Below are 25,486 nucleotides of genomic sequence, written 5' to 3'. Positions count from 1 at the left end.
ATATTCATAGATTTGCACTCCTGTAACCTGGTAACATAGTAAGCACAGATAGGTATAGGTAGAAATATATCTTTATGAGGACCCATTTGGACCCCAAGAGAGTTGGCATGAAGAATACTTTAAACTAAAAATATCTGAGATTGAACAGATGCCTTCCTGGAGCTTCTCTTCTTTCTTTTCTTTTAAATTTTCTTTTTCAACCACAGTTAACATTGAATACCATTCTGCACCAAAGGCTAACGTTATTAGGGACTAATGTAATAAGGGAGAGGGGGGGGGAGAAAAGGCTTCTGTGGAAGAACAAAGTGGTTTCTAGGGAACAAACAGGAGATAATTAAGTTTGGGATAATGTGTTTACACAGGTGGTCTTTCTTTCTTCGTGGTATAAACTCCTCCGGGGGGGGATCCGTGGTAGCCTCATGCCCAGTGTGCAGGGCAGTGGCCATGGAGTGGGGAGAAGTAGGGATGAAGGAAATTTTTACCTTTTACTCCAAATTCTTCTAGACTTATTTATTTACTTATTTTTAAATAAGAAGCATGCCTTACTTTTGTAACAGTACATTAAAAAGTTAAGAGACCGTCCAGCTGGTGTGGCTGAGCGTCGACCCATGCCCAGGTTGTGGGCCCGATCCCCAGTGCGGGGCACGCAGGAGGCGGCCAATCGATGTTCTCTCTCATCAATGTTTCTCTCTCTCTCTCCCTTCCTCTCTCTCTCAAATCAATAAAGGAAACAAAGAAATTAAAAAAAAAAAAAAGTTAAGAGACCCTTCAGAGTGGTGTTCAGGAAGCTGCAGCACTGCATTGTGGGAAGAAGACCATCATGACCATGGGGCTAAAATGCCTAAATAGAAAAGAGGAAAAACTTGGACTCTAAGGATGATTTTAACAGAACTTTGTATTCCTCCTGGTGTTTAGAAGAGAAACAATAAGGAATATACAATAAAATTTTGTCATCTGTACAGTTTATAGTCACAATAAGAAACATCAAAATCCTCAATAAAATAATAGTTCTTTATACATGACTGCTAATAGTCTATTTATAAACATGTATAATACAACTTCCTACTGTAGCTACTTTATAAATTTAGTACATTTCTACTGAGGCATAAAGTGTTCTCATTTAAGTTGGAGTCTTATGATATGTTGATGCTTTTTTGTGTTGTAAATTACTTGTTTCAGATACAGGAAAAAAAGAAAAATATATTGACTTAGGGCTAGTCTCTTATTTATCTTCAGTATTATTATTATCTTTAAAAAAACTTTTTAAAAATTGATTTTAGAGAGAGGACGGGAGAGGGAGATAGAAACAACAATGAGAGAGAACATCAGTTGGCTGCCTCCTGCATGCCCCCCACTGGGGATTTGGCCCACAACCTGGGAACGTGCCCTGACTAGGAATTGAACTGGCGACCTCTTGGTGCATGGGTTGACACTCAACCACTGAGCCACATCGGCCAGGCAGTATTATTATTATTATTTTCTAAACCCACCCCAGTGGAAGAAACTTGTGTCCACACATTTTAGAAAAATAAGTTTAAATATATAAACAAAATACAAAATCTAATACTTCTATATATTAACTAATGTTAGTGTATACCACAAAATCATGATTTAAATGAATAGTATGTTAAAATGACGGTACTTCAATACATATTCTATAATAAACACATTTGGCACCATGAAATTAAATAATCTTATCAGTTTTAAATTATTATTTTACTACAATCTTTTTCCTTCTCTTTTATATTTATTGTCAAACATCAAATATCCTAACTGTATAGAATTGTTAATATTTTCTCTCCTATGCATTACATATTATAAAAGACTCAAGTAAGTCTATTGACTCTTTAATGCCTTCTCGGTCGACCAAAACGTCCCCATTTTTACGCTCCTGTGTCCTTTGATAATGCATTGCTTTATTAGATCCTTCCATTTTTTGATCTCTTTAATTTCTTATCTATGAATAGTAATTCCTAATCAGTTACTTGAGTTACATTAATTTCTGCAACTATTTCCTGACCACTTTCTTCACGTGAAAGTGACCTGGCTCCCTCGCCTGGTGGGAACAGACAGCTCTGCAGGCTGCTCCGCCTTCTGATCTACCAGGAAGAGGAAGGGGCGAGGAGGGGAGGGCAGACTCTCAGGTTGATGGATGCTGATCCCCTCCTCTCAAAGCCTGCAAGCACCTAGGCTCCGGTATGCTCACCCCTCTCTCTGAACAGAAAATCTGTTAAGTTGTGATATGTGGCAAAATTCACTCTACAGGATGTGGCCGGAGGATTTAAGCAACAATCTATGAGAACTTGGACAAAAGGGTTCAATTTATGGCTTCAACAGCTTCTTCCTGGTGGGTAGCATATACTGTGTATGGTTATTTTTATGAGTGAATTGGTGTGCTTTTTCTTAAAGAGATTTAAGTCCAAGGTTTTTTCTTTAAAAGATATTCTGCACAATGTTTTCCATCATGAAGTATAATTACATGTGCATATATTTGCATTCTCATTTTCCTCAAGGCCTATTCCTATTATTCCAATATGTATTTTCTGTAATGCTGGTGTTTGTTTTTCTTTTTTATTGTATGTGTTCTTATTAAGCCCCTCAAAGTTTGGTGGCACATAAGAGACCGTAAAAATACACAGGCTGCTAAGAGCTATGAAGACACAGACATGGACAAATGGCACACTTGATGGGAGGGGAAAGGAGACGGAGATAACATTCCCTCTGCACCCCGTTCAGCAGATGAGACATAAAACATGCAAAAATGCAAGGTTATAAAAAAAGGCAAGGCTAAGGAAAAGACAAAGCCAAAACAAAAATGATAAGCTTTCTTCTTCATAAAATACAAAAAGACATGCATTTATGTTTATAGAGAGTGCATATGCAATGTTGATAAGCTAGAAAATACAGAATAATGAAGAGAGAAGGCCACAGGAAAGGTAACAAGAGGGCATAAATAAGTCGGAACAACTATACTTCTTCTAGGGAGGCTGCTCCTTAAGTATCCTTCCCAATCAGCCTGGGATAATAAAATGTTTTGTAAAATGGACAGTGTTTCCCCAGGATTTGGGAAGCTTTGGCTTTTTACTTTCAAACAGCTTACTATCCTTAGCCCTCGTACAGGTTGAAAACTACCCAACCACCCAACCACCCAGCCAGCCAGCCAGCCAGCCAGCCAGCCAGCCAGCCAGCCAGCCCACCAACCAACCGACCAACCAACCCGAAAACACAAGCAATCTGATTCTGTTGAACTGAATGAGAAGAAATGAAAATCTTTTCTGCCAAGGGCACCCTGAGCTCTTAGAAAATGACTCTGCAGGAAGTTAGCTATTTAAAAACAAAATCCAGCAGCTGGTCCTAGTTTCTGGCATTTCAACAGAATGTAATATTCTGCAAACACCTGAGTAGGTAGGCAGCTCTCCCAGGCAGCGAGTGATCAAACCACTGCCCTGCTAACAACTCACCTTGTTGCTGACAAGCTTTCAAAGTGCTTAGCTTTTCAAGTCAAATTTGTAACAAAAAAAGGTAGAAAAATAGTTTGCAAGTAAATGTGCAAAATATTAAAGAAAAAATGAGGAACAATAACAGACTTTCAATCCTGTCCTTTTGTGTTATCTTTTCTTATTTAGGAAACCAAGAAAATTATATAAAGATGTCTCTTTTGTCAAGACCTAGACAAAGACAAAGTAGACTGAAGATCTTTAGACTTTCTTTCTTTTTTTTTTCACTTTTAAGCCACCCAGCTTCACTCTGAGCAGGACTGCCAAATTTATTATTTATATGTTTTTATTGATTTTTTTTTTTTAGAGAGAGTGATTGTTGTGAGAGAGAAACATTAATCAGCTGCCTCCTGCACGCCCCTACTGGGGATCGAGCCTGCAACCTGGGCATGTGCTCTGACTGGGAATCAAACAGGGACCTCTCAGTCCATGGGACCATGCTCAATCCACAGAGCCACACTGGCCGGCAGGACTGCCAAATTTAAAAACAAGATGATTTTCATATGACATTCAGTACCTCTATGTGCAAACTGGTAATGAGAAGACGGCAATTAAACTTTACAATAAAAATAGCAGCAAAACTGTCATTTTAGCCTATTATTTACTTACAATCAAACTTCTAAAGGAGCATCTACAACTACTTAGAAAAAGAAATATAAAATAAATCAGATTTGACTTTCACTGATACAATCAAATTTCAATTTTCTAACCTTATCATTATAGCTTATTTTCATGGCTAAAAAGTAGACAAATCTAGAAGAACACCCCATATGTAATATGTAGTAACAAGAACAAATAATAATTAAAATAATAGAAAGAGAAATAAGTATCAGTTATGATTGCTGTGTTTGAAAGTTAATATACTTTCCCCTTCCCCCCCAAACAAAAAAAGCGTAAGTAAATGTAATGCCTCCCAGGTTTGAATATGAGTTTGTGCAAGAGTATACCCTGACTAAAGGCATGAAGCACAGTTATTAGGTGTGAATTATGAATATAGCTATGATGAAGGCAGATGAATTACTGAAGCTGTATTTCTCTAACACTAAAGTGTTTGGGGAGCTGTGTGTGTGTACACGCACACACATACACTCACACATATATAACATATTTTATTGATCTCCATTTAGTGCATTAATAAATTGTGAAGGTGGTGAGTAAATGTACTGAAGGGGAGAGGAGTAGAAAGAGTGCCAAGTGCCTAGATATTCCATTGCCCATCATCATCTGAGATCATTCTCTCTATACGTACATCAACACAATTATGCACTGTACTGCATAACTACCTGGCTTTTTGGTAGTTAAAAATCTCCATTTGCTCACTCCAGCTCAGCTCAGCCACGGCCGAGTGGTGTGGGTTAGGAGGACGACAGACAAGACTGGACGTTTCTGCAGCTCTACTGCAGGCAGCATTCTGTCAAGGCTGTATCTGCTCCGTGGTTCCAGCTAGTGCTGGAAACCGCCCTGCCCCACCTCCAAAACCACCTAGCCTTCGGCCACTGCAATCCTGGAAGGGTAGTAGCAGTTTCCTGGTATGACTGATCTCGAGTGCTTCACCATGCTGCTTAATTCTCCCAAACCTTTCAACCCACACTTTTTAACTATAACTTCCCTATATCAAATCCCTCATATTCAGCTACCTGGCTCCGTTTTCCAGACAGCCCTGAATGATACAGCTATTATCCTCTGAAACACTAACCTTCCAACAGAAAGGGGCAATAGAGATGTACTTTAATATTTTGTAGATGGTTAGAAAGGATCAACCTCATATCCCTTGAGGGAGAATTAATACAATCTTTTCAGGGAAGCAACTTGTTTGCATATATTAAGAGCCTCAACATTTTTCCATATACATTAAATACCTTTCTTCTTAAAAATCTAGCTTAAGGTAAATAAAAGGTGCAGACATAATTTTATATATAGGGATGTTTGCCATAATGTTATGAGAATGAAAAATCAGAAACTCGAAAATACTGTATATACTTTGCAGTTTTACTTTATAGCACTCCCCAACCCCCAATTTTAAGTGTACACAGTTCAGGAACAAATTAATGCTGCAGTACTAAAGATGAACTTACAGAAGAACTTTACATTAAATGCTTCTGCAACAGTCAAGTAACAAATGCACTTTATAAACTGCAAAGTGCCTTGTGCACACGATAAGTAACACAAGACCCTTGGTACCAGGTTTAGGTAAACACAGATACCAGGCTTTGGTGATCTGAATTTTACTCAATTCAAACCTTGTTTAAATATTTCCAAAGTATTTAGATATCAAAGCCTATTCCAGCACATACATTGTTGGCAACATCTATTACATTATGGGAGGTGAGGGGGCATGTGTGTGATGTACCCATCACCATCTGACCAGCACTGTGCATAGTACCAGGCCCATGATGTGGCTGCTCAATAAACTTTCCATGAACGAAGGCTAAGACATCAAATATTTGTGAAAGTGGCACATTCTTAATTCATCCTTTATATGAGGTGAAGTTAGGGTAAAAAGAAAAAAACTATGTGAAGAAAACGAACATTTTAGGTAACTCTTCTGAGTATGAGAAACACTGGAAGAAAAGACCTTAACTTACATAAATAATAGTCAATTTTCCCAGATTAAACAATAACCTTTGTGAGGGAATCTCCTGTTTCCTTATGATATAAAATTTTCAGATGCTGGGTTGATATTAGTAGTATTAACAGCGTCGATGGCCAATGCTTTAAATTCCTTTACTGTTGACATATATAAATCTATTCAATTTTTTAAAATTAAGCATATTAAAAACTACTACTTCAAAGCAAAATAGCTCAATATTGTCACTATTAGAGGCTTTGCTTGCTTGACTTATTTTACCAAGAGGCAGTAAATTCAGAAAGCAGGCTATAAAATGACGTTATTCTTGTATGTGCAAAACATAATAAAAGTTTTTTTCATATGATAAAAACTCATACCTGTTGATCTCCAAGGAAATGACTTTTCAGTTGAGCTAGAGAAAAAGAAGGAAAAAAAAAAAAACAAGGAACATTTACTTCCTTTGTCATACAATTTAACTGTGGACCCATTTTACATATAAACATTTAATTTTCACATTTAATTACATGAAGAGTAAAAACCTCGAACACAGTTTAAAATTACTTTTCTAACTAAGTTAATTATTTAACCTTCCCCATTAATTTGAGACAAAACTGTATGTCTACTTGGAAATATAGAAAATTACAGAGAGACATGAGATTCTCCTTGGACAAGACAAATAAAATAGCACAACCATGCATGATAATCATGGTACCGGTATCATGTTCCATGCTGCTTTTTGTAATATGCAAATTACGTATATATTAAAACAACATATACATTAAAAAGAACCAAGAAGTCTGTTAAGAACTTCATTCATTTTACTTATTTTCCAAGGAAGCCCTGGATACAACACATACAAAAGTTAATGGGGTCAGTTTGAATTGAATGTTAACTTATAAAATTTAAATAATAAAATTTTATATAAAAATATAAGGCTTTACAAGACAGGAGAAATGTTTAGCTATCTATTTTTCTTGGTTTATAGAGTACCAATTCAAAAACATACCTGTGCCTCTCTGCCTCCCCTCCCCACTGCCCCAATCAACACAACAGCCTGGTACGAAGGGGCCAACGTGGTAGAAACACAGAAACAAGAGGCTGGATTATCAAGAATTTACTAAATGCTTGATTGCTAATACTCCACATATATTATCTCCTTATGGATAGGTATATTATCTTTATTCTATAGATAAAGGAACTGGCCAAAGACTTATGTTATAATGAGAAGAGCTGAGATTCAGACCAGGATGGCCTGATCCCAAAGTCAGGGCTCCTCATCCCTGTGCTCTGTGGTGGAACAGCCTGTGACCCCATTTTCGCATTCACATATACACATATATAATATGCCTAGAAAGAAGTTTAGAAAAGTGAAAACCAAAGCAGTCAGCAGTTATCTCTGCGGGGCACAATTAAAAGGATTTTTCTTTTTCAACATTTGCACTTTTTCTGTTGTTGCAATCAGAATAAAACACATATTGAAGTACTTTTAGAGTGTTCATTAAGTTTAAGGAAAACTTAAGGGCTTAAGGACACTGAAAAACAAAGAACTTGGAACAGAAGAAAGGAATGATCCTTCCAGTGCTGTAGTTCCAAGATTTTAAGTTTCTGTTAACCCCTTGATATCTCCCCATGTCATTAAGTACTTAATGAAACTCTTGCTGGTTAAAAACTCTAGGTTGAGCAAGAACTCCCTGAACTGCAATTTTGTGTATGATTTGCCTTTTCCTTATCAGAAGCACAGCAGTTCATATTCCAGGGCCTTGAAATTCACTGCAAGTAGGGAGCACAGTCCCAAATAATGGAATCAATCAGTCAACGCTGAGCTTTGGCATTTCAGTGATGTTCCCTTGTCTAAGGCACTCCTAACTGATTTCTGAAGGGAATGATGAAATGGAAAAAAGATGAAAAATTTGGTCAAATACCAGTAAGGACACATATGTCCTGCTCCTGTGGGTACTTTATCACATTCTTATGCCTCTAAAAGTGCGCCCCTACACTGAATTTCAACTTCTCTTGAACCTGCCTTTGTCATTTAGTTCTAGTATCTAAATTAATTTTCTAAGCACTGAGGTTGATATTATTTATCCAATTGTGTTCCTATCAAGACATTTATATTGTCCATACATGATAAATTAAACTGCCATTCAGAAATGTTTGGTACGTCAAGTTTCTTGGGAATACATGAAAGTCTACTTACTATCATTTGAATTTGTAACTTACATAAACTTTAATGAAATACCTTTACAAGATTTTTTATTCATGAAATTCTAGATCGTAGTATATAATTCATGTTAATTGCTCCATTTGGGCAAGGGCTGTTTTGCTCATCTCTTCATGCTGAGGACCTAGCGTACTGCCTGACACACATCAGAGGCTTGATACATATTGTTCTTGTAACACAAATTGTGAAAAAGTAATACTGAGTTCTTCACTATTCTGAAAGATCAGGTATAGAAATGATCAGTTATTTATTTTATTTTTTTTATCCTCACCCGAGGACATTTTTCCATTTTTTGTTCAGACAGAGCGGGAGGGAGAGAGAGGAAGAGAGAGAGAGAGAAACATCGATGTGAAAGGGACACATCGAGTGGCTGCCACCCTCACGACCAACCAGGGCCAGGGACAAACTGCAACCGAGGTACATGCCCTTAGCGGGAACCGAACCCGGGTCTCTCCAGACCGCAGGTGGACGCTCCAACTGCTGAGCCAAACCGGCCAGGGCCAGTTATTATTCTGCTCAAACAAGTCAACTTACTCTCCTCTATTGTAGGTAGGATATTCCAGTAGCCTCATTCTGCAACAGTAAGGCAAACAGTACTTTTCTGTTGAAAAGACCTCTTTTGTCACCAGCACAATCAGGCATTCCCGAGTGACGGCAATGGAAAGCCCCAGTCCATATTATTCCCCTACTCTCTATCAGGTAACAGGTATAAATCACTAGAAAAATAAGCTAATGTAATGATTAAAAATAAGCAATAAGTTCCATGGTATATTTTGATGACTCTACAGAGGGCGAATAAAGAGCAAATTTAGTTGTTCATATGGAAAATACAGTAATTAATAAAGAATACAAGAATAAACTGTTTTATGTACTCACAACTGTAAACCTACTTTTGCCCACCTCTGGATATTCAGCCCAATTGCCTTCACACTAACCCTGCAATTCTGTTATAACTGGTCATTACATATGTTATTCACAAAAGACCATTTCCTTTTGAATCACTCACTTTAACTTGTTCACTACTCTGGAATTCAGAGATCAGACAATAAATAGGTGCGGTTTTGAGATGTTAAGTCACTGAATGTAACCTGCTTTTTAATTTTTTTTTTAATTTTTAAAGTTGAGTTTAATTGGGATGACATCAGTTCAACAAAACATCTTCTGCACACAGCATCGTGCGCCCATCGCCCCAAGCAGTCTCCTTCCATCCTCATTTCTCCCCCACCTTTGCCCACCTCCAGCTCCGCCCAACCCTTTCCCTGTGCTGTCACCGCACTGTTGTGTGTGTGTGTGTGTGTGTGTGTGCGTGCGTGGGGGGGCGCGGGTAGGTTTTGTTTCTAATCCTTCTGAAAGGTTAAGTCACTGAAGGTAACCTGCTTTTATTAGAACAATTAGGGGCAGCTCCTATTAGAAAGGCTTCTTCCCCCTCTCCCTCTAACCATCTATTCCTAGAAACACTTCCCCAACTTTATTCAATGTCTACAATGTGTCTACAGGCACTGTGCCCAAAATCACTCCATCCCATCCCCTTCACATTTGAAGATGCCAAGTCGTGTGTGTTCAGCAGCTTCCAGTGGAATGTGAAACACAGTTTAAAATACAAAAACTGAATCATACATAATAACTTAGTTTCAGTGGGAAGATGCATTCACATTTTCCAATAACTTAATTATCAACAACCTTCGAGAATGAAATCCATTCATAAGTTTGGTATTGTCTGGTTAGTGAACAACAATGAAAAGCAAGTTCATTAGCAAACTAATAAATCAATTCATTTTGTGAATAATGTTAGTTTTAAGAGAAACGCCATGCCCTCATCACAACATATCATGAAAATAAGTAGTAAACCACTATATAATTGTACACACTTGTGAAATTAATGGTGTTTTTCACTCAGAGACATGGTGTGTGTGTGTGTGTGGGGGGGGCACTAACCTGCTCACAGTCCTCTGCAGCCAGAGGGCAGGCCAGCACCGAGGGTCTCCAAGCACCCACGTGAGGCTGGCAATGCCATGGTGGGGAGGCCTGCAGTGTACCCAGCAGGGGCAGGGCCACTGTTCCTGGGTACTGACTCAGAATCCGGCTCTCTGGCCTTCCTAGGGATTCCATACGTTGACACCCAAAAGCTTTTAATACGTTTCTTTTCTGCTTACACAAGCCAGAGAAGATTCTATTTAACCAAAAGTCCTGACCGATGTTATAAAAAAACTAAGTATTATGACTAAAATCAATTATAAAAAGGCCCTCTGAAAAGAGCCAAAACTTCACTTCTTAATTCTAGACCTGTATTTCCAAGTGCATACTGGATGTGACATATTTCATATTCAACACAGAGAAACACTTCCCCCCATAAGAACTCCTGTTCAATCATTACTGCCTCACCTCCCAAACTGGAGAATATGGAGTGATTTTCTCGTCCCCACCCCTCCCCACTAACGCGCAAACTCCATGAGGACAGCACAGTCTACCTTGTTCCCAGATGCCTCCAGAACCGAAGGCAGTACCTGCACACGGCCCTCTGACTTCACCCGACCTCCACAGACAGTGTGCAGGCCTTCGTCCTCTCTTCACCTTTAGCTGGACCATTTTAACAGCCTCTCTTCTAATTTGGTTTCTTGGCTTTAACTTTTCGTCCTTTCAGGCTCTTTTCCATGCTTCTGCTAACGGTGATTTTCCAAACACTCCAACACGACACTGGTCCTGATGCTGGTGCACAGACCCACAGCGGACACGTTCGAACACCTCAGTGAGCCACCGAAGCCCCGCCCCCCGCCCCTTCAGTGTGCCCTTTCCCACGCAAACCCACCCGCTAGGCACTTCTAAGTACTGCGGCTCTCACACACCACGCTGCCTCACGCTTCCCATGCTATTTTGGGGATCGAACATGCAGAAACAGAATCTGGAAATTCTTTCAAAATTATACAAATTCCAGAATGGCATATGCAGGTACCATATAACAATATATGTGTTAGATACCCATGAAATTGAACACTCTAATGAAGTTTACCTTCACTTTGTATCACTGAATGACAGGAATATTTTTGAAAAATGGCCCACCTAATTCTGTACCTGATTTCATTCTGATTCTAGTGTGTCTGATGTAAGCCAGCCTGCTTTTGTGGACACCAGCAGGTAAACAGCAGGGGGAGGGGTGTGGAGAATTTGATGGTGCCACGTGGTAACTTTACTATGTCATTTTCCTTGTCTTCCCCAGGTCTAGAAGGGGCTCTTTTGATCACTAGTAGGTGCAGGCTACTGTGGTTAGGCTCCAACAAGACACATCAAATTGGGGTAGAATCCAAGAGTTATTCTCCTTTTGAAAAGAGAACTAGGTCTTGGCCTGAGATTAGAACATGGTCAAACTGTACCATCTAATGCTTTGTTTTATTAAAAAAAAAAAAAAAATCACTGCTTTGAGAAACCTAATGCATATGTACGTGTGTGTGTGTGTGTGTGTGTGTGTGTGTAAAACCCTCATTAATAGATCAAAAAATTAAGCACAGCCAATAACAAATTAAATTTCACTTAGTATTAATGGAGAAGATTCACTGAAATCATTCTAGAAATTTTTATTTTTATACAGAGGATGGGCATAATCCACTGTCTAGACTACATATCCCTTACAGTGTTCTCCCTGGTGACCACCAATCAGCTTTCAAGAATAAGCCCAATGCAAGTTGATTACTTCCTCCTTTATGCCAAGAATGTGCCCAATAATCCATCTCATTTTTGGACTTTCCATATAATTGTAATCACAGTATTTGCTTACCTGTTTCCACTACCAAACTATGGCCTTCTGGAAGGTAAAGGGTAAACACTGTGTCTTAATGCTCTCTGCATCCAACCAGCACTGAGGAGGATGCTAAATAAATGATAGCTGATCTGAACTCTTTGGATTGTTCTTTTTAAGGCTAATTCTATGTAATTTTAGAAACTGTCTCAGTCATTCTACAAAGAAGTCATATCTCCCCTTGTTTTTGGCTCATTGAAGTTTACAGAAATAATATTTGTTGTTTCTATTATATATATTCAGTCAACAAGTATTGATCATGTACTGAATGTCAAACACTGTTGGAGGTTGGTTTATAATGGTGAGAAGAGGCAAGTCCTTGCCTTCCAGGCGGGTACAATTGTCTTGTAATTACTTACTACAGTACCTGTGTGACTCCCCCCATTGAATCCCATGGCCCTCACAAGCAAGAAGGTGTCAAGACACTTGAAAGGCTGATCTTAAAGCCAGACTCTTCCGAGAGAGGACTGATGGACCCAGCAGTGTGCTGAGTGAAGAGCATTCACCTAACGACCCGAAGTGTGAAACATTTATCTTTTAAAACACCAGAGCTAGCTCTTTCTGCTCACCAATTAAAAGAAGGTAAACTGGCACTGATACTATTCAGGTCGAAATTAGAACATGAAGGCCCTGGCAGGAAAAATATGTAGTTCAAAAACTGTAAAGGGCTGGGAAATCGGCCAGTTTGGAAGACCACCAACATAATATTCTACATGTGGACGTAAGCCTGACATTTCCCCCTTTGTATTATGACAATCTGTTCCAGTGGTTGTTTAAATCACCTCAATTCAGTAGCATTATAGGATCTACTTATTTCACTATTGCAGCATATTCTTTCATAGTATTTTAAACTGATCCATAGGTTTTGTTCCTGTATGAACACAGGTAATTAATAAATGAACATTAATTGATCATATGATCACTAATCTTACTATACAAAAAAGTTAAGGTATATCTGTGCATTGCTGGCCTCACGCTTTCCTCTTGAGTTTCCTGTTAGTTTTACTATTTTGAGCTCTCCCATATATTCTGAGTTCCACACAAAAGTTCTGTATTTCTACTGCATGTGTCAACTCCTGAGTCAACAACTATCACAGGTTTACAGACGAAATCTCAGTAGCTCGATGAAATTCCAAACTGTATTTCTCTTTCTCTACGAATTTATTATTGCATTATTTTAAATTTGTGGCTTGCTCATTTAAAAAATTACCTTTCAAATTTTTCATTTGTTATTGGTGGGCTTTACTAGTCTACTAATTGAAATTATTCCATTAGCAAATGTGTAGGTTTTTTGGATTCCAAATCCGTTGTGAAAACTTCTGGCAACTCTCCATTTGTTTTTTTTATAATTACCTTTGGAATCCATTAATCTAATATTTATAACTGTCCTTTTTAATTGATTCCAAGGTCTATTTTTCAGTTAAAAAATAAAAAAGGAAAAATAGGTTTTTTGGGTTTTTATTTTTTGGCAATGGATTCACATTGTAATTATCTAACACCTCGTTATCCTCTAAGTGTTACAAAATGCTTTTAATGAACTGCTTCAGGAATAACATGTGGGCTCCATAGTTCCCAGGTCACTCCATATATCCTATTATGCACCTAGGATTTATCTCTCACAGGAATCTGGTAAAATGACTACTAATAATTCTCAAATTTTAGTCTTTTCTTAGAGTGTTACAGGATACATTTAAAACAAGCTTCCTCAACTGAGTAATCCATTCTGTTGAACACTTAAATTTCTGTATCTTCATTAATTATAATTAACTTAAATCTATAATTAGGATGTGAAGATAACATCATAACATATTTTAAGTCTTATTTCTATAGAGTATTTTGCCTTCCTGCCTTCCTTTCATTTATTTAATCCTCACCTGAGGACACTTTTATATTTATCTTCAGATAGAACGGGAGAGAGAGAGAAACGTCAACGTGAGAGAGACACCGACTGGTTGCCACCCACACAACCCCAACTGGGGCTAGGGATGAATTGCAACCGAGGTACGTGCCCTTAGCGGGAACCGAACCCAGGACTCTCTGGTCCATGGGCCGACGCTCTAACTGCTGAGCAAACTGGTCAGGGCTTGCCTTCCTTTTTAATTAGTACATTTAAAACTTTGTTCAGTTTTCTTAATGCATTTGTAAAATATTCCACTCATTTCTTATAAGGTTTTAGCTAGGAAAAGCTCATTCTGTGTTCTAGCTTCCTTAGATGCTCTTGAGTTTATGCTTTAGAATGCTATTTTTTAAATACAATGTCTGTGCAAGTCCCAGGTCTTAAAAGCCCTCGCCCTCAACAAGAATGTCCTTTTGCTCATTTTATACTCATAATTAGCATGGTGAGAAGGGGGGGTCTAGAAATCTGAGATGGAATCGAGGGCTCTCTAATGGAAACCATCTTCTGATGTTTCAAGAACTCATACCACCTACCAATAAGGAATTGTTAGAATAACTAGTTTTGTTTTTCCTATGTTTGGGAAACAGGGACCTCATCTTTTGCTTTTAATTATGTAAGGATTGACTAGGAAATAAATCTTTTACATTAAAAAGATAACCTGTCTCAGCATCAGACAAAACACAGCAATTAGACAGAATTAAACAATACAGAATGATTATTCTCCCCAGGATAATGTTGTGGATAGCTCTCCCCCTTCCACTAGGCCATCACAGTCAGTCAGAGTCAGGGAGGCCAGCACCTAGAACAGATAACTGGATGGAGCTGTTTGCCCACTGAAGCAGAGGAGGGGAGCCGGGACCAAGCAACTGTCTCCACCTGCCACGTCAGCATCCCCAAGGGGCTTGCATGGCCTGACCCTAGTTTACAAAAATCACTAGCCTGTAACAATAAGGATCTAAGCAACACTGAGAAAGCAATCCATCTTAGTATTTAATTACATCTTTAAGAGTCTCTTCAAAATTTAGTTATTGTCTATTCACAATTTCAACAAAACAAAAGCCCGTCCTCCAAATTCACAATCTTCCAAGGACCGAGGCTCCTTTCTGTGCTCGCTGGACCATGGAATCAGGCTCTGGACAACTCACTGTTGAAGGAAGACTGGTTTCTTTCTTCCTAAGAAAGGACCACTTGATCTCAGCAGTCAGGAAAAGCAAAACTGACATGATAAGATGCTCATAATCAAAGTTTATTATTATTTTTGTTATGGTTTTAAATTGCCCTGAAAAAAATGGTATATACAGTATGTCTATAATTTGAACTATAGACAAATTACAAGGCCTCACAAATGAGAGAGGGAAAGGGTCTCTTTACATAATCATTTATTAATCTGAGGGATATTAAAATTAGAGAAAAGAAAGGTCACTTGAATTAAAAATGATGTCCTTCATGTAAGCTGCAGCTGCTCCAGACCCACCAGCACCAGAACATGAGCCTAGGGTTCCTGCCGGCAGTGCTGATGGACTTGTGCCTCCAGCTGTTCTCTAAGCCTCGTCACTTGTGAGGTCGACAGAAGGAGCAAACAAGACGGCTACGGGCAGGGGGCCCAGTACTGCATGGAGCACAGAGAAGGTCAAAGGCTGACCGTTTGACTTCTGTATTTCCTCTCACGGACACTTTACCTGAAAAAACTGGCTATGGTGTCAAAATGTGCCTTTACAATTTTAGTCTTTGAAAAGTCATAAGCAACGGGGACAGCAAAGTGTGTAGAGGAGGACAGCCTTGGTTTCCACAGGCTTCCGGCGAGTGCAGAATACAATGTGTGACCAGCCACTGTGGTGGACATTTGTGATCTCATTACTGCCTCTACTTGTTCTCACCCTGTTTTCTTAATACTTCATTCTACTTTTCCCTCACGCTAGTCCACCATATTTCCGGGCCCTTCGAACACTATATAGGCCCTGGCCAAGTGGTTCAGTAGGTTAGAACGTCATCCAGTATGCCAAGGTTGCAGGCTCGATCACGATTAGGGCACATACAGGATCAACCAATGAATATGCATAAATAAGTGGAACAACAAATCAATGTCTGTCTGTCTCCCGCCCCCTCTCCCTCTCCCTCTCCCAAAAATCAATCAGTAAGTTAAAAAAAAATTTTAAACAATACCTGTCTAAAACAAATCCCAGGAAAAGGTAAAATGTAAATAAATACCAATACGAGCTATCTGCTAAAGAGAAAGTTATGTATCTGATGCACAGCAAAAACTTTAAGGGAACAGGAAATACTAGCTAATAGCCCTTTCAACAATTCAAGTAACTTTCATAGGGATTAGAGGTGAATACATTTTAGAAGAAGTTAAATATACTTTGACAAAAGCATTTTGTGTTAGTGCTTGAATCTATGAATAAAAGATCCAGAAGACCATATGGGCAGAGGAAGATCAAAAAGGATATACTACTAGACCAAAATGAGACAAACAGTTCCCTCTGGAATCTCCACAAATTACGCAGGAAGCACGACTTCTGTCTAAGCCCACCCCACAACACGTTTTCCAACCAGTAAAAGTAGAAATTAGAATAGAAGCGTTTGCTAACATTTCAGTTGACATTTGAAAGAGTGAAAGCAACTGAGATGAAAATAGTAAAATGGGTAAACACAACACCAGACTCTCTCCTAAGTATTTTGTCATAATTCAGGACACTATTTAGGCAAAGGGTAAGCCTTAGAATAGATGGACTACAAATTACGTGTGTCCCGTGGTCCAGAAAATGTTAGTTTTCTCTCATTTCTGTTCTTCCAAACTTCCAAATGTGAAGAAACAGAAAGAAAATATGTTTTTAAATTTAAAATAAAAAAGAAAGAACACACATGGACATGATTTTCTTTTCTTTGAAGAGATGTATAAAACAATTCAAATCTTCATTTTTAGATAAAGCCAGCACTGGTAAGGAAGAGGGTAGGGCTCTTGTTTTTCTACTTTCTTCACATGACACGGATCAAAAAACTAAGCTGTAGAGATGTCCTAGGTAGCATCCAAATCCCTTAAAAATTCATCATTATAAATAGTTTTATGATGCATGCAATTCATTTTGTACATTACTTAAAATATAAATTTTTTGAAAAGCCTATGTAAAAATTTACTTAAAATTAATTTAAAGATATTATAAGCCCAAATTTTTTAATTAAATCTGTACTCTTCTGATTATCCTATTTAGATATTCAAAAGCAAATGATTTATTCACATTCAATTTTTTTATCTTCATGTAAAGGTACTATCAAATTTGGTGTGTTGCCCTGGCCGGTGTGTTCAGAGATTAGAGTGTTGGCCCTGCCTGAAGGGTCACGGATTTGATTTCTGTTCAAGGGCATGTACCTGGGTTGCAGGTTTGATCCCCAGCCCCAGTTGGGGTGTGTGCGGGAGGCAACCAATCGATGTGTCTCTCTCACATCTTTCTCTCTCTCTCTCCTTTCCTATTTCCCTCTCCCTAAAAATCAGTGGAAATAAACATATTCTCTGGTGAGGATAAACCAAAAAGAAAAAAAAAAATTGGTTTTTTAAAAAATGATATTACCCAGCCCCAGCTGGGTGTGTCAGTTGGTGGGAGCGTCGTCCTGTACACCAAAACGTTTGCAGGTTCGATTCCCAGTAAGGGCACATACCTAGGCTGTGGGTTCGATCCCTGGTCAGGACAGGTACAGTATGCAACCAATCAATGTTTCTCTTTCTTTCTCTGTCTCCTTTTCTCACACTCTACAATCAATAAACATATCCTCAGGTGAGGCTTAAAAAATAATAATAAAAATGCTATTACCCAGAGTAAGAATTTATTTTTATAAACAACAGTTTCTTTGAGAAAAGTTGTATTCTCATTATAATTGTAAAAACAAAGAACATAGTATGTTTCTTAAATTTCTGCTTTGCTTTTTGAAGAAAATTTTCTCTCTCAAGGTGTAATAGCATTTTCGGCTCTTGATTCATGGGCAAGTACCATAAAATAGCCGCTGAAGGAGGAATGAATTCACGTGTGGGCTAGAATACAGACCCAGGATCATAAATAATTGTCCTGGAAAAAAGAATGGACACATAAGGATATAGTCAGCATTTGGCACGGCATCTGCTACGTTTCCGCGTGGTAAGATGGACAGGACCGAGGAAAGGGGTTCTAGCAAGCTTCAAATCCCTGCTGAACACTCCATGGATCCCAATTTGTCCCACATCTTCTTACTACTCTGTTTCCTTCTCGTCCCTATTTATCCCCAACACATAACGGTGCATGTTTCCTAAACTGCTGAATAGAGGAATGAAAAGAAAAAAGACTGAAAGAACAAATGAGAAAGAATGATAATAAGGATACCGGAGGAACAAGGTAAAGTCTCTGAAAATCACATTTCTGAGGTATAACAGGTGGCCCATAAACACTGCTCAGTGGTCGAATAGGTAGCCTCCATGGAAATAGACAAGGGAAGTTGGCAAAATTGCTTTAAATGCCTAGATATAAGGCCAGCATTCTTCGGAGAAACATGGAAAGAGGAACAATGGCTTGCAGTAACGGAAGGAGTGGATCAGCTTTATCTTTCTTCCCCCTTTTGCTCCGTCTCCAAAGTCACCGCCTTCATGGGCTGACAGTATTGATGGAAATGGCATCTTGGGGGACATGTGTAGATTCATAATCTATTCAGTTTAAATAATTTATATTTCAACTATTGAAATGAACATCCATCATTCAAATTTTAAGAACTATAGATATCCTCATTTTACAAAAATGAAACAAATTTTAACCATAATTTCTGTTAGAAAATTAACAATCAAAGCACTTAACATTTAAAAACACTTTTCTCATACAACATTTAAGTGTGCAGATACACACACACTCACACATATAAAATAAAACAATATAAGGAACCCCCATGTATTTAATACTACGCTTCAACAACAACAAAAAAAAGTGAAAATGCGGTCACATTTCATCTTTACATTGACCTACTAAGTATTCTGCTTTATTAGATTATTTTGAAGTAAATCGCAGATATCTCATCTCTTCATAACATCTTATCAATAAATAACATTACCACACCTAAAAGTAACAGTAAAATTCTTACTATCAACAATATCTAGTCAGTATTCCAATTCCTTGTTTCAATTTTTCAAAACAGTTGGTTGGTTTGAATCAAGACCAAACAAAGTTCCATACGCTGTACTTGATGCTGTGCCTCTAAAAATCTGCTTGAATGTAGTTTCATCCTCCTCTCTTGTTGTTCGGAATTCTTTCACTTGCCCTGTAGATTCCTGACAGACTGGATCTAACTAATGTATCAGAACAGTGACATTTAACGTGTTCTTCTGTCTCTGTATTTCCTATGATTGATATTTATATCCAGATGGTGGAGCAATTTTTGGGAAAGAATGCGTCATAGGTGACCTGACGTAGTTCCCATTGCGTCACACCAGGGGCCCTAACTTCTGGCTGTGTCCTGCTGGGCAACATGGACTTAGGTAGAACAGTGGGTTCAGGGGCTGCCTGACCCCTTCACTGTAAAGTGTCCCATCATCTTTTCAGTTAACAATTTTAGAATTGGTGATCATTGATCTAGATACACTATTTCGTTAGTTCCAAAATTCACCCAAGAGTTTAACTTCTAGACTTATTCTTTTTATTTATTTATTTACTTAATTTATTTTTGTTACAGATGTTCCCCCCCCCCCTGATTCCCCCCCCTCCCTTTCTGCCCTCTCCCCAGCTTTGTTGTCCAAGTCCGTTGTTCATGCATACATGCATATAAGTTCTGTGGTTTATCTCCTCCCCACCCCCTCTTCTGGGGATAGTAAGTCTATACCCCAGTTCCACGTCTCTGGGACTACCCCATTCCTCAGACTGTTATGTTCATTATATTCCACAAATAAGTGAGATCATGTGATACTTGTCTTTCTCTGTTTGGCTTGTTTTGCTTAGGATGACACCTTCCAGGTCCCTCCATGTCGTCTCAAAGGATAAGAGATCTTTCTTTCTTCCAGCTGCATAGTACTCCATTGTGTATATATGTACCACTGCTTTTTTTTAAATCCTCAACTGAGGACATTTTTCCATTTTTTGTTCAGACAGAGTGGGAGGGAAGGAGGGAGGGAGGGAAGGAGGGAGGGGGGAGAGAGAGAGAGAGAGAGAGAGAGAGAGAGAGAGAAACATCGACATCAAAGGGACACATGGAGTGGCTGCCACCTGCACAACCTAACCAGGGCCGGGGACAAACTGCAACCGAGGTATGTGCCCTTAGTGGGAACCGAACCCGGGTCTCTCTGGACCGCGGGGCGACACTCTAACCGTGGAGCCAAACCGGCCAGGGCTGTACCACTGCTTTTTTATCCATTCGTCTACTGATGGACATTTGGGCTATTTCCAGATCTTAGCTATTATAAATAGTGCTGCTACGAACATGGGGGTACATATATTCTTTCTGATTGGTGTTTCAGGCTTCTTAGGGTATATTCCTAGAAGTGGGATCACTGGGTAAAATGGAAATTCAATTTTTAATTTTTTGAGGTAACACTATAGTGTTTTCCATAGTGGCTGCACCAGTCTGCATTCCCACCAGCAGTGTACTAGAGTCCCCTTTTCTCCACACCCTCGCCCATACTTGTTTGATGATTTGTAGATGGCAGCCATTCTGACAGGTGTGAGGTGATACCTCATTGTTGTTTTAATTTGCAACTCTCTGATGATTAGTGATGTTGAGCATTTCTTCATATGTCTCTTAGCCATTTGTATGTCCTGTTTGGAGAGGTGTCTATTTAGTTCCTCTGCCCATTTTGTAATTGGGTTCTTTGTTTTCCTTTTGTTGAGTTGTATGAGCACTCTATATAAATGGGAAATTAACCCCTTATCTGATATATCATTGGCAATGATGCTCTCCCATACAGTGGGTAACTTTTCCATTTTCATGATTGTATCTTTTGCTGTGCAGAAGCTTTTGAGTTTGATGTAGTCCCATGTGTTCATTTTCTCCTTTGTTTCTGTTGCCTTAGGGGATGTGTCAGTGAAAATTCTGCTGCGTATGCTGTCTGAAATTTTGTTGCCTATAGTTTCTTCTAGGATTTTAATGGATTCATGAGTCACATTTAAGTCTTTTATCCATTTTGAGTTTATTCTTGTGTAGGGTGTAAGTTGATGCTCTAGTTTCACTTTTTTTGCATGTAGCTGTCCAATTTTCCCAACACCATTTATTAAAGAGGCTGTCTTTACTCCACTGTATGCTCTTGGCACCTCTGTCAAATATTAATTGAGCATATTGCCTTGGGTCCATTTCTGGGTTCTCTGTTCTGTTCCATGGGTCTATATGCCTGTTCTTGTGCCAGTACCAGGCTGTTCTGATTACAGTGGCTTTGTAGTATAACCTGAAATCTGGTAATGTGATCCTTCCAACTTTGTTCTTCTTTTTCAAGATTGCTGTGGCTATTCGAGTTCTTTTTTGGTTCCATATGAACTTTTGAAGTATTTATTCAAGTTCTGTGAAGTATATCATTGGTATTTTGATGGGGATTGCATTGAATCTACAGATTGCTTTGGGAAGGATGGACATTTTAATGATGTTAATTCTTCCAATCCATGAACAAGGTATGTGCTTCCACTTTTTTATATCTTCCTCTATTTCTTTTTTCAATGACCTGTAGTTTTCTGCAAATAGGTCTTTTACTTCTTTGGTTAAGTTTATTTCTAGGTATCTTAATTTTTTTGCCACAGTGGTAAACGGGATTGTTTTCTTAGTTTCTCTTTCTGTGAGTTCATCATTGGTGTATAAGAATGCCATCGATTTCTTGACGTTAATTTTGTATCCGGCTACTTTGCCAAATTCATTTATTAAGTCTAGTAAGTTTTTGATGGGAGTCTTTGGGGTTTTCTACATATAGTATCATGTCATCTGGGAATAATGACAGTTTCATTTCCTCCTTTCCCATTTGGATCTCTTTTATTTTTTCTTCATGTCTGACTGCTGTGGCTAAGACTTCCAGTACTATGTTAAATAAGAGTGGCAAAAGTGGGCATCCCTGTCTTGTTCCTGTTCTTAAAGGAAATACTTTTAGTTTTTGCCCATTGAGTATGATGTTGGTTGTAGGTCTTTCATATATGGCCTTTATTATGTCTAGATGTGATCCCTCTATTCCCACACTGCTGAGTGTTTTTATCAGAAATGGATGCTGGATTTTGTCGAAGGCTTTTTCGGCATCTATTGATAGGATCATGTGGTTTTTTTTTTTTTTTTTTATATTCTCACCCGAGGACATTTTTTCCATTTTTTGTTCAGATAGAGTGGGAGGGAGAGAGAGAGAGAGAAACATCGACGTGGAAGGGACACATCGAGTGGCTGCCACCCACACAATCCAACCAGGGCCGGGGACAAACTGCAACCGAGGTACGTGCCCATAGCGGGAACCAAACCCGGGTCTCTCCGGACCACAGGCCAATGCTCTAACCGCTGAGCCAAACTGGCCAGGGCAAATGTGGTTTTTATTCTTCATTTTGTTTATGTGGTGTATCACATTTATTGATTTGCGAATATTGTACCAGCCTTGCATCCCTGGGATGAATCCCACTTGGTCATGGTGGATAATTTTTTTGATGTGTTGCTGGATCCGATTTGCTAGTATTATTGTTCAGGATTTTGGTGTCTATGTTCATCAGGGATATTGGCCTGTAGTTTTCTTCCTTTGTACTGTCTTTTTCTGGTTTTGTAATTAGAATTATGCTGGGCTCATAAAGTTTGGAAGTCTTCCTTCTTCTGGAATTTTTTGAAATAGTTTGAGGAGAATGGGTGTTAGTTCTTCTTTGAATGTTCGGTAAAACTCTCCTGTGAAGCAGTCTGGGCCTGGGCTTTTGTTTGCTGGAAGAGTCTTGATTACATAGACTTATTCTCAATATACTATTCTAGTCAATAATATAATTTCTACCTTTGTATTTATGTTAATATGAAATACAATAAAATACTGTTGCACTTACTATTTACAAGTAAGTTTTTACTGCAAAGTATTTTGCTAATGCAAAAAATAGATTTTGTACTTCCCCCATTTTTCCTACATGCCCCTATCAGGAACTGAACCCGGGACTCTCTGGTCTGTGGGCTGATGCTCCAACTGCTGAGCCACACTGGCCAGGACAGATTTTGTACTTCCTAAGCGATAGTTCTTATATCATGGTTGTTTTGACTTTTCTCTGTGGACAAATAGCACCATTACTGATAACATAACTAAAGGGAGATGGTGGTAGATTAACCATTAATTGGCTTGTTCTGAAGCAGAGACTTCACATCATAGGCTTCTAGAATAACTGGCTGTTTTCTGTTCCTTTCAAAAAAAAAAAAAGGGGCTAAAAGAAATTAACATACACATTCTCTAAAGACATTCCTCCTTGGTTTATAAGCAGTCTATTAATGCAAACCAAATGTTGTATTTAAACTGACAGTGGTTAAAATGCACAACGGTTTAATGTAAAAAATTTTTAAGTTGTGAAAATCTGTACCCTACAGGCATTTTCTCCCAGTTTCAGAGCGCTTCTCCCCATATTTAATTATGGAATCACACAACAGCAGAGCAGAAAAATCTGTGCAAGAAACAGATTAGATTGATTTGCTATTAAATAGATTGTGATGCCTTAGGGAGGATAGCTTTAATAACAATTCAGTCACTACAAAGCCTGGCAAACTCGTCAGTGGTTTTTTTTAATTCCCCATGGCAGACACACCATGTTCATTTTTACAGCAAGCTGATTAACTGCTGAAAATGCACTAATGGGTGGCTCTCAATTTCAGGTAGACAATCACAAATCAAATTTCCCTTCCCATCCATCACTGGTTTAGAGCTGTACAGGTAGTAGTGCTCTGAAAGGTACGGAAACATCTCAACACACACATCAGTCTTTCTGCCAAATGGTAAGGAGAATGAGAACTTAACCTTAACCTGTCAAATGGTAAGGAGAATGAGAACTTAATATCAATTTTCCTTTATTTCACCATGGATATTACAGTTGGAGATGTTTTTCAAGATTGTTTACCAGACTCTCTGAATTAATACCTACATGATTTCTTGTAACATGTTTGTGATCAGTCAAGAACAGAAATGGTAGCCACTCCAGACTTTCCACAAAGGAGAGACAAAACGGTGGCGGTGGAGATGGGGAAGGCCTACGGGTTTTACAGTCATCTCTGTCTAGAGAGCACAGTTTCACATAGACTATGTCTATTTGGGGAGATGGAGTGGAGTTAAGTGAGGTGAAATTTTCTCAAACCATTTATTGACAATCCAGTGGAAAACCAACAGAAGAAGGCTATTTTTAGGGAAAATATCATCCTCATGCTAAATTCAGGTATGCAATAATTAAATCCAAAGCAAACTAAAACACAAAAAAACCACCAAAATGAAACCCTATTAAACAGAAGATAATGGATACAGAACATCTAGCACAAGTGTCTGCTATGCAATAGGTACTCAATGGCTACTGTTCTCCTTATATTATAATTATAAGGAAGTATTTCACCTAAGGACATGAGGAACAATGACACCAACGTAAAGCCTCCTGGGACAGACTCAGGACAGACAATGTAATCTGATGAACACAGCACTCTTCACAAAATAAAAAATAATAAAATGCAGACATATATTTATGCTGCTACTAAGGTGCTTTGTCATTTTGCTAGTCATGCATAATGACCTCTTTTCAACACTGGAAATGTCTAGGCTTTTGTATCTTTGTATCTCTACAATAAAGCAAAGGCATTAATATTTATGAGTAAATTTAGAAGACATCATAAACAGTTGCAAGAAACAAAACAACAGAGTCACTAAAGGAAATGTGGAAACAGAAAGTAATGTTAGTACCACCTGTTTGGGTTTTCACTTATCCTAAATTGCAGATCTGGGTAATTTAGTATCTACTATATATCATACATAGAAGGCTGTTTCTTCTATATACTTCTCATAATACTAAAATATGTGTATTCTAAAAGTAAATTAATATGATGTACTTTGCACTGTGATGTACTGAACTATTTTAAATTATACATTCCAGAGATATGTCAGCTAAAAAAGCAATAAACTGATGGCAGAACCAAAAAGAATAAGCAAACTTACTCATTTACAAAATGGGCAAAGACTATGAACACAAGAGGAAACTCAAATGGATCATAAAGATAAGAGACTCGCCCTGGCCGGTTTGGCTCAGCGGTTAGAGCGCCGACCTGCGGTCCTGAGAGACCCGGGTTCGGTTCCCGCTAAGGGCGCGTACCTCGGTTGCAGTTTGTCCCCGGCCCTGGTCGGTCGTGCGGGTGGCAGCCACTCGATGTGTTCCTTTCACATCGATGTTTCTCTCTCTCTCTGTTCCTCTCTCTCCCTCCCACTCTACCTGAACAAAAAAAAAAAAAAAAAAAAAAAAAAAAAAAAAAAAAAAAAGATAAGAGACTCAACCCAACTAGTAAAAAAAAGGGGGGGGGGCAAAGTAAAATGAAAAGAACCTGTCTAATATTAAATGTTGGC

The 25,486-nt window shown here is 38.6% G+C and overlaps 1 protein-coding gene across 8 annotated transcripts in view; it reads right to left on the bottom strand.

Moving 5' to 3' along the window:
- PKP4 (plakophilin 4) overlaps positions 1–25,486 on the bottom strand; it is a 235,467-nt gene that overhangs the window by 66,033 nt on the left and 143,948 nt on the right. For all 8 annotated transcript variants that reach the window (XM_036253918.1, XM_036253923.1, XM_036253919.1 and 5 more), the window contains one exon: positions 6,444–6,478. In XM_036253918.1, coding sequence (XP_036109811.1) covers positions 6,444–6,478 — 35 coding nt within the window. The remainder of the gene's footprint in view (positions 1–6,443; positions 6,479–25,486) is intronic.

Source organism: Molossus molossus, unplaced genomic scaffold (genome assembly GCF_014108415.1).
Source record: "Molossus molossus isolate mMolMol1 unplaced genomic scaffold, mMolMol1.p scaffold_m16_p_11, whole genome shotgun sequence".
Classification (NCBI taxonomy): Eukaryota; Metazoa; Chordata; class Mammalia; order Chiroptera; family Molossidae; genus Molossus; species Molossus molossus.
Note: the sequence above shows the minus strand (reverse complement) of the source record. Positions and strands in the feature narration are given on the sequence as shown.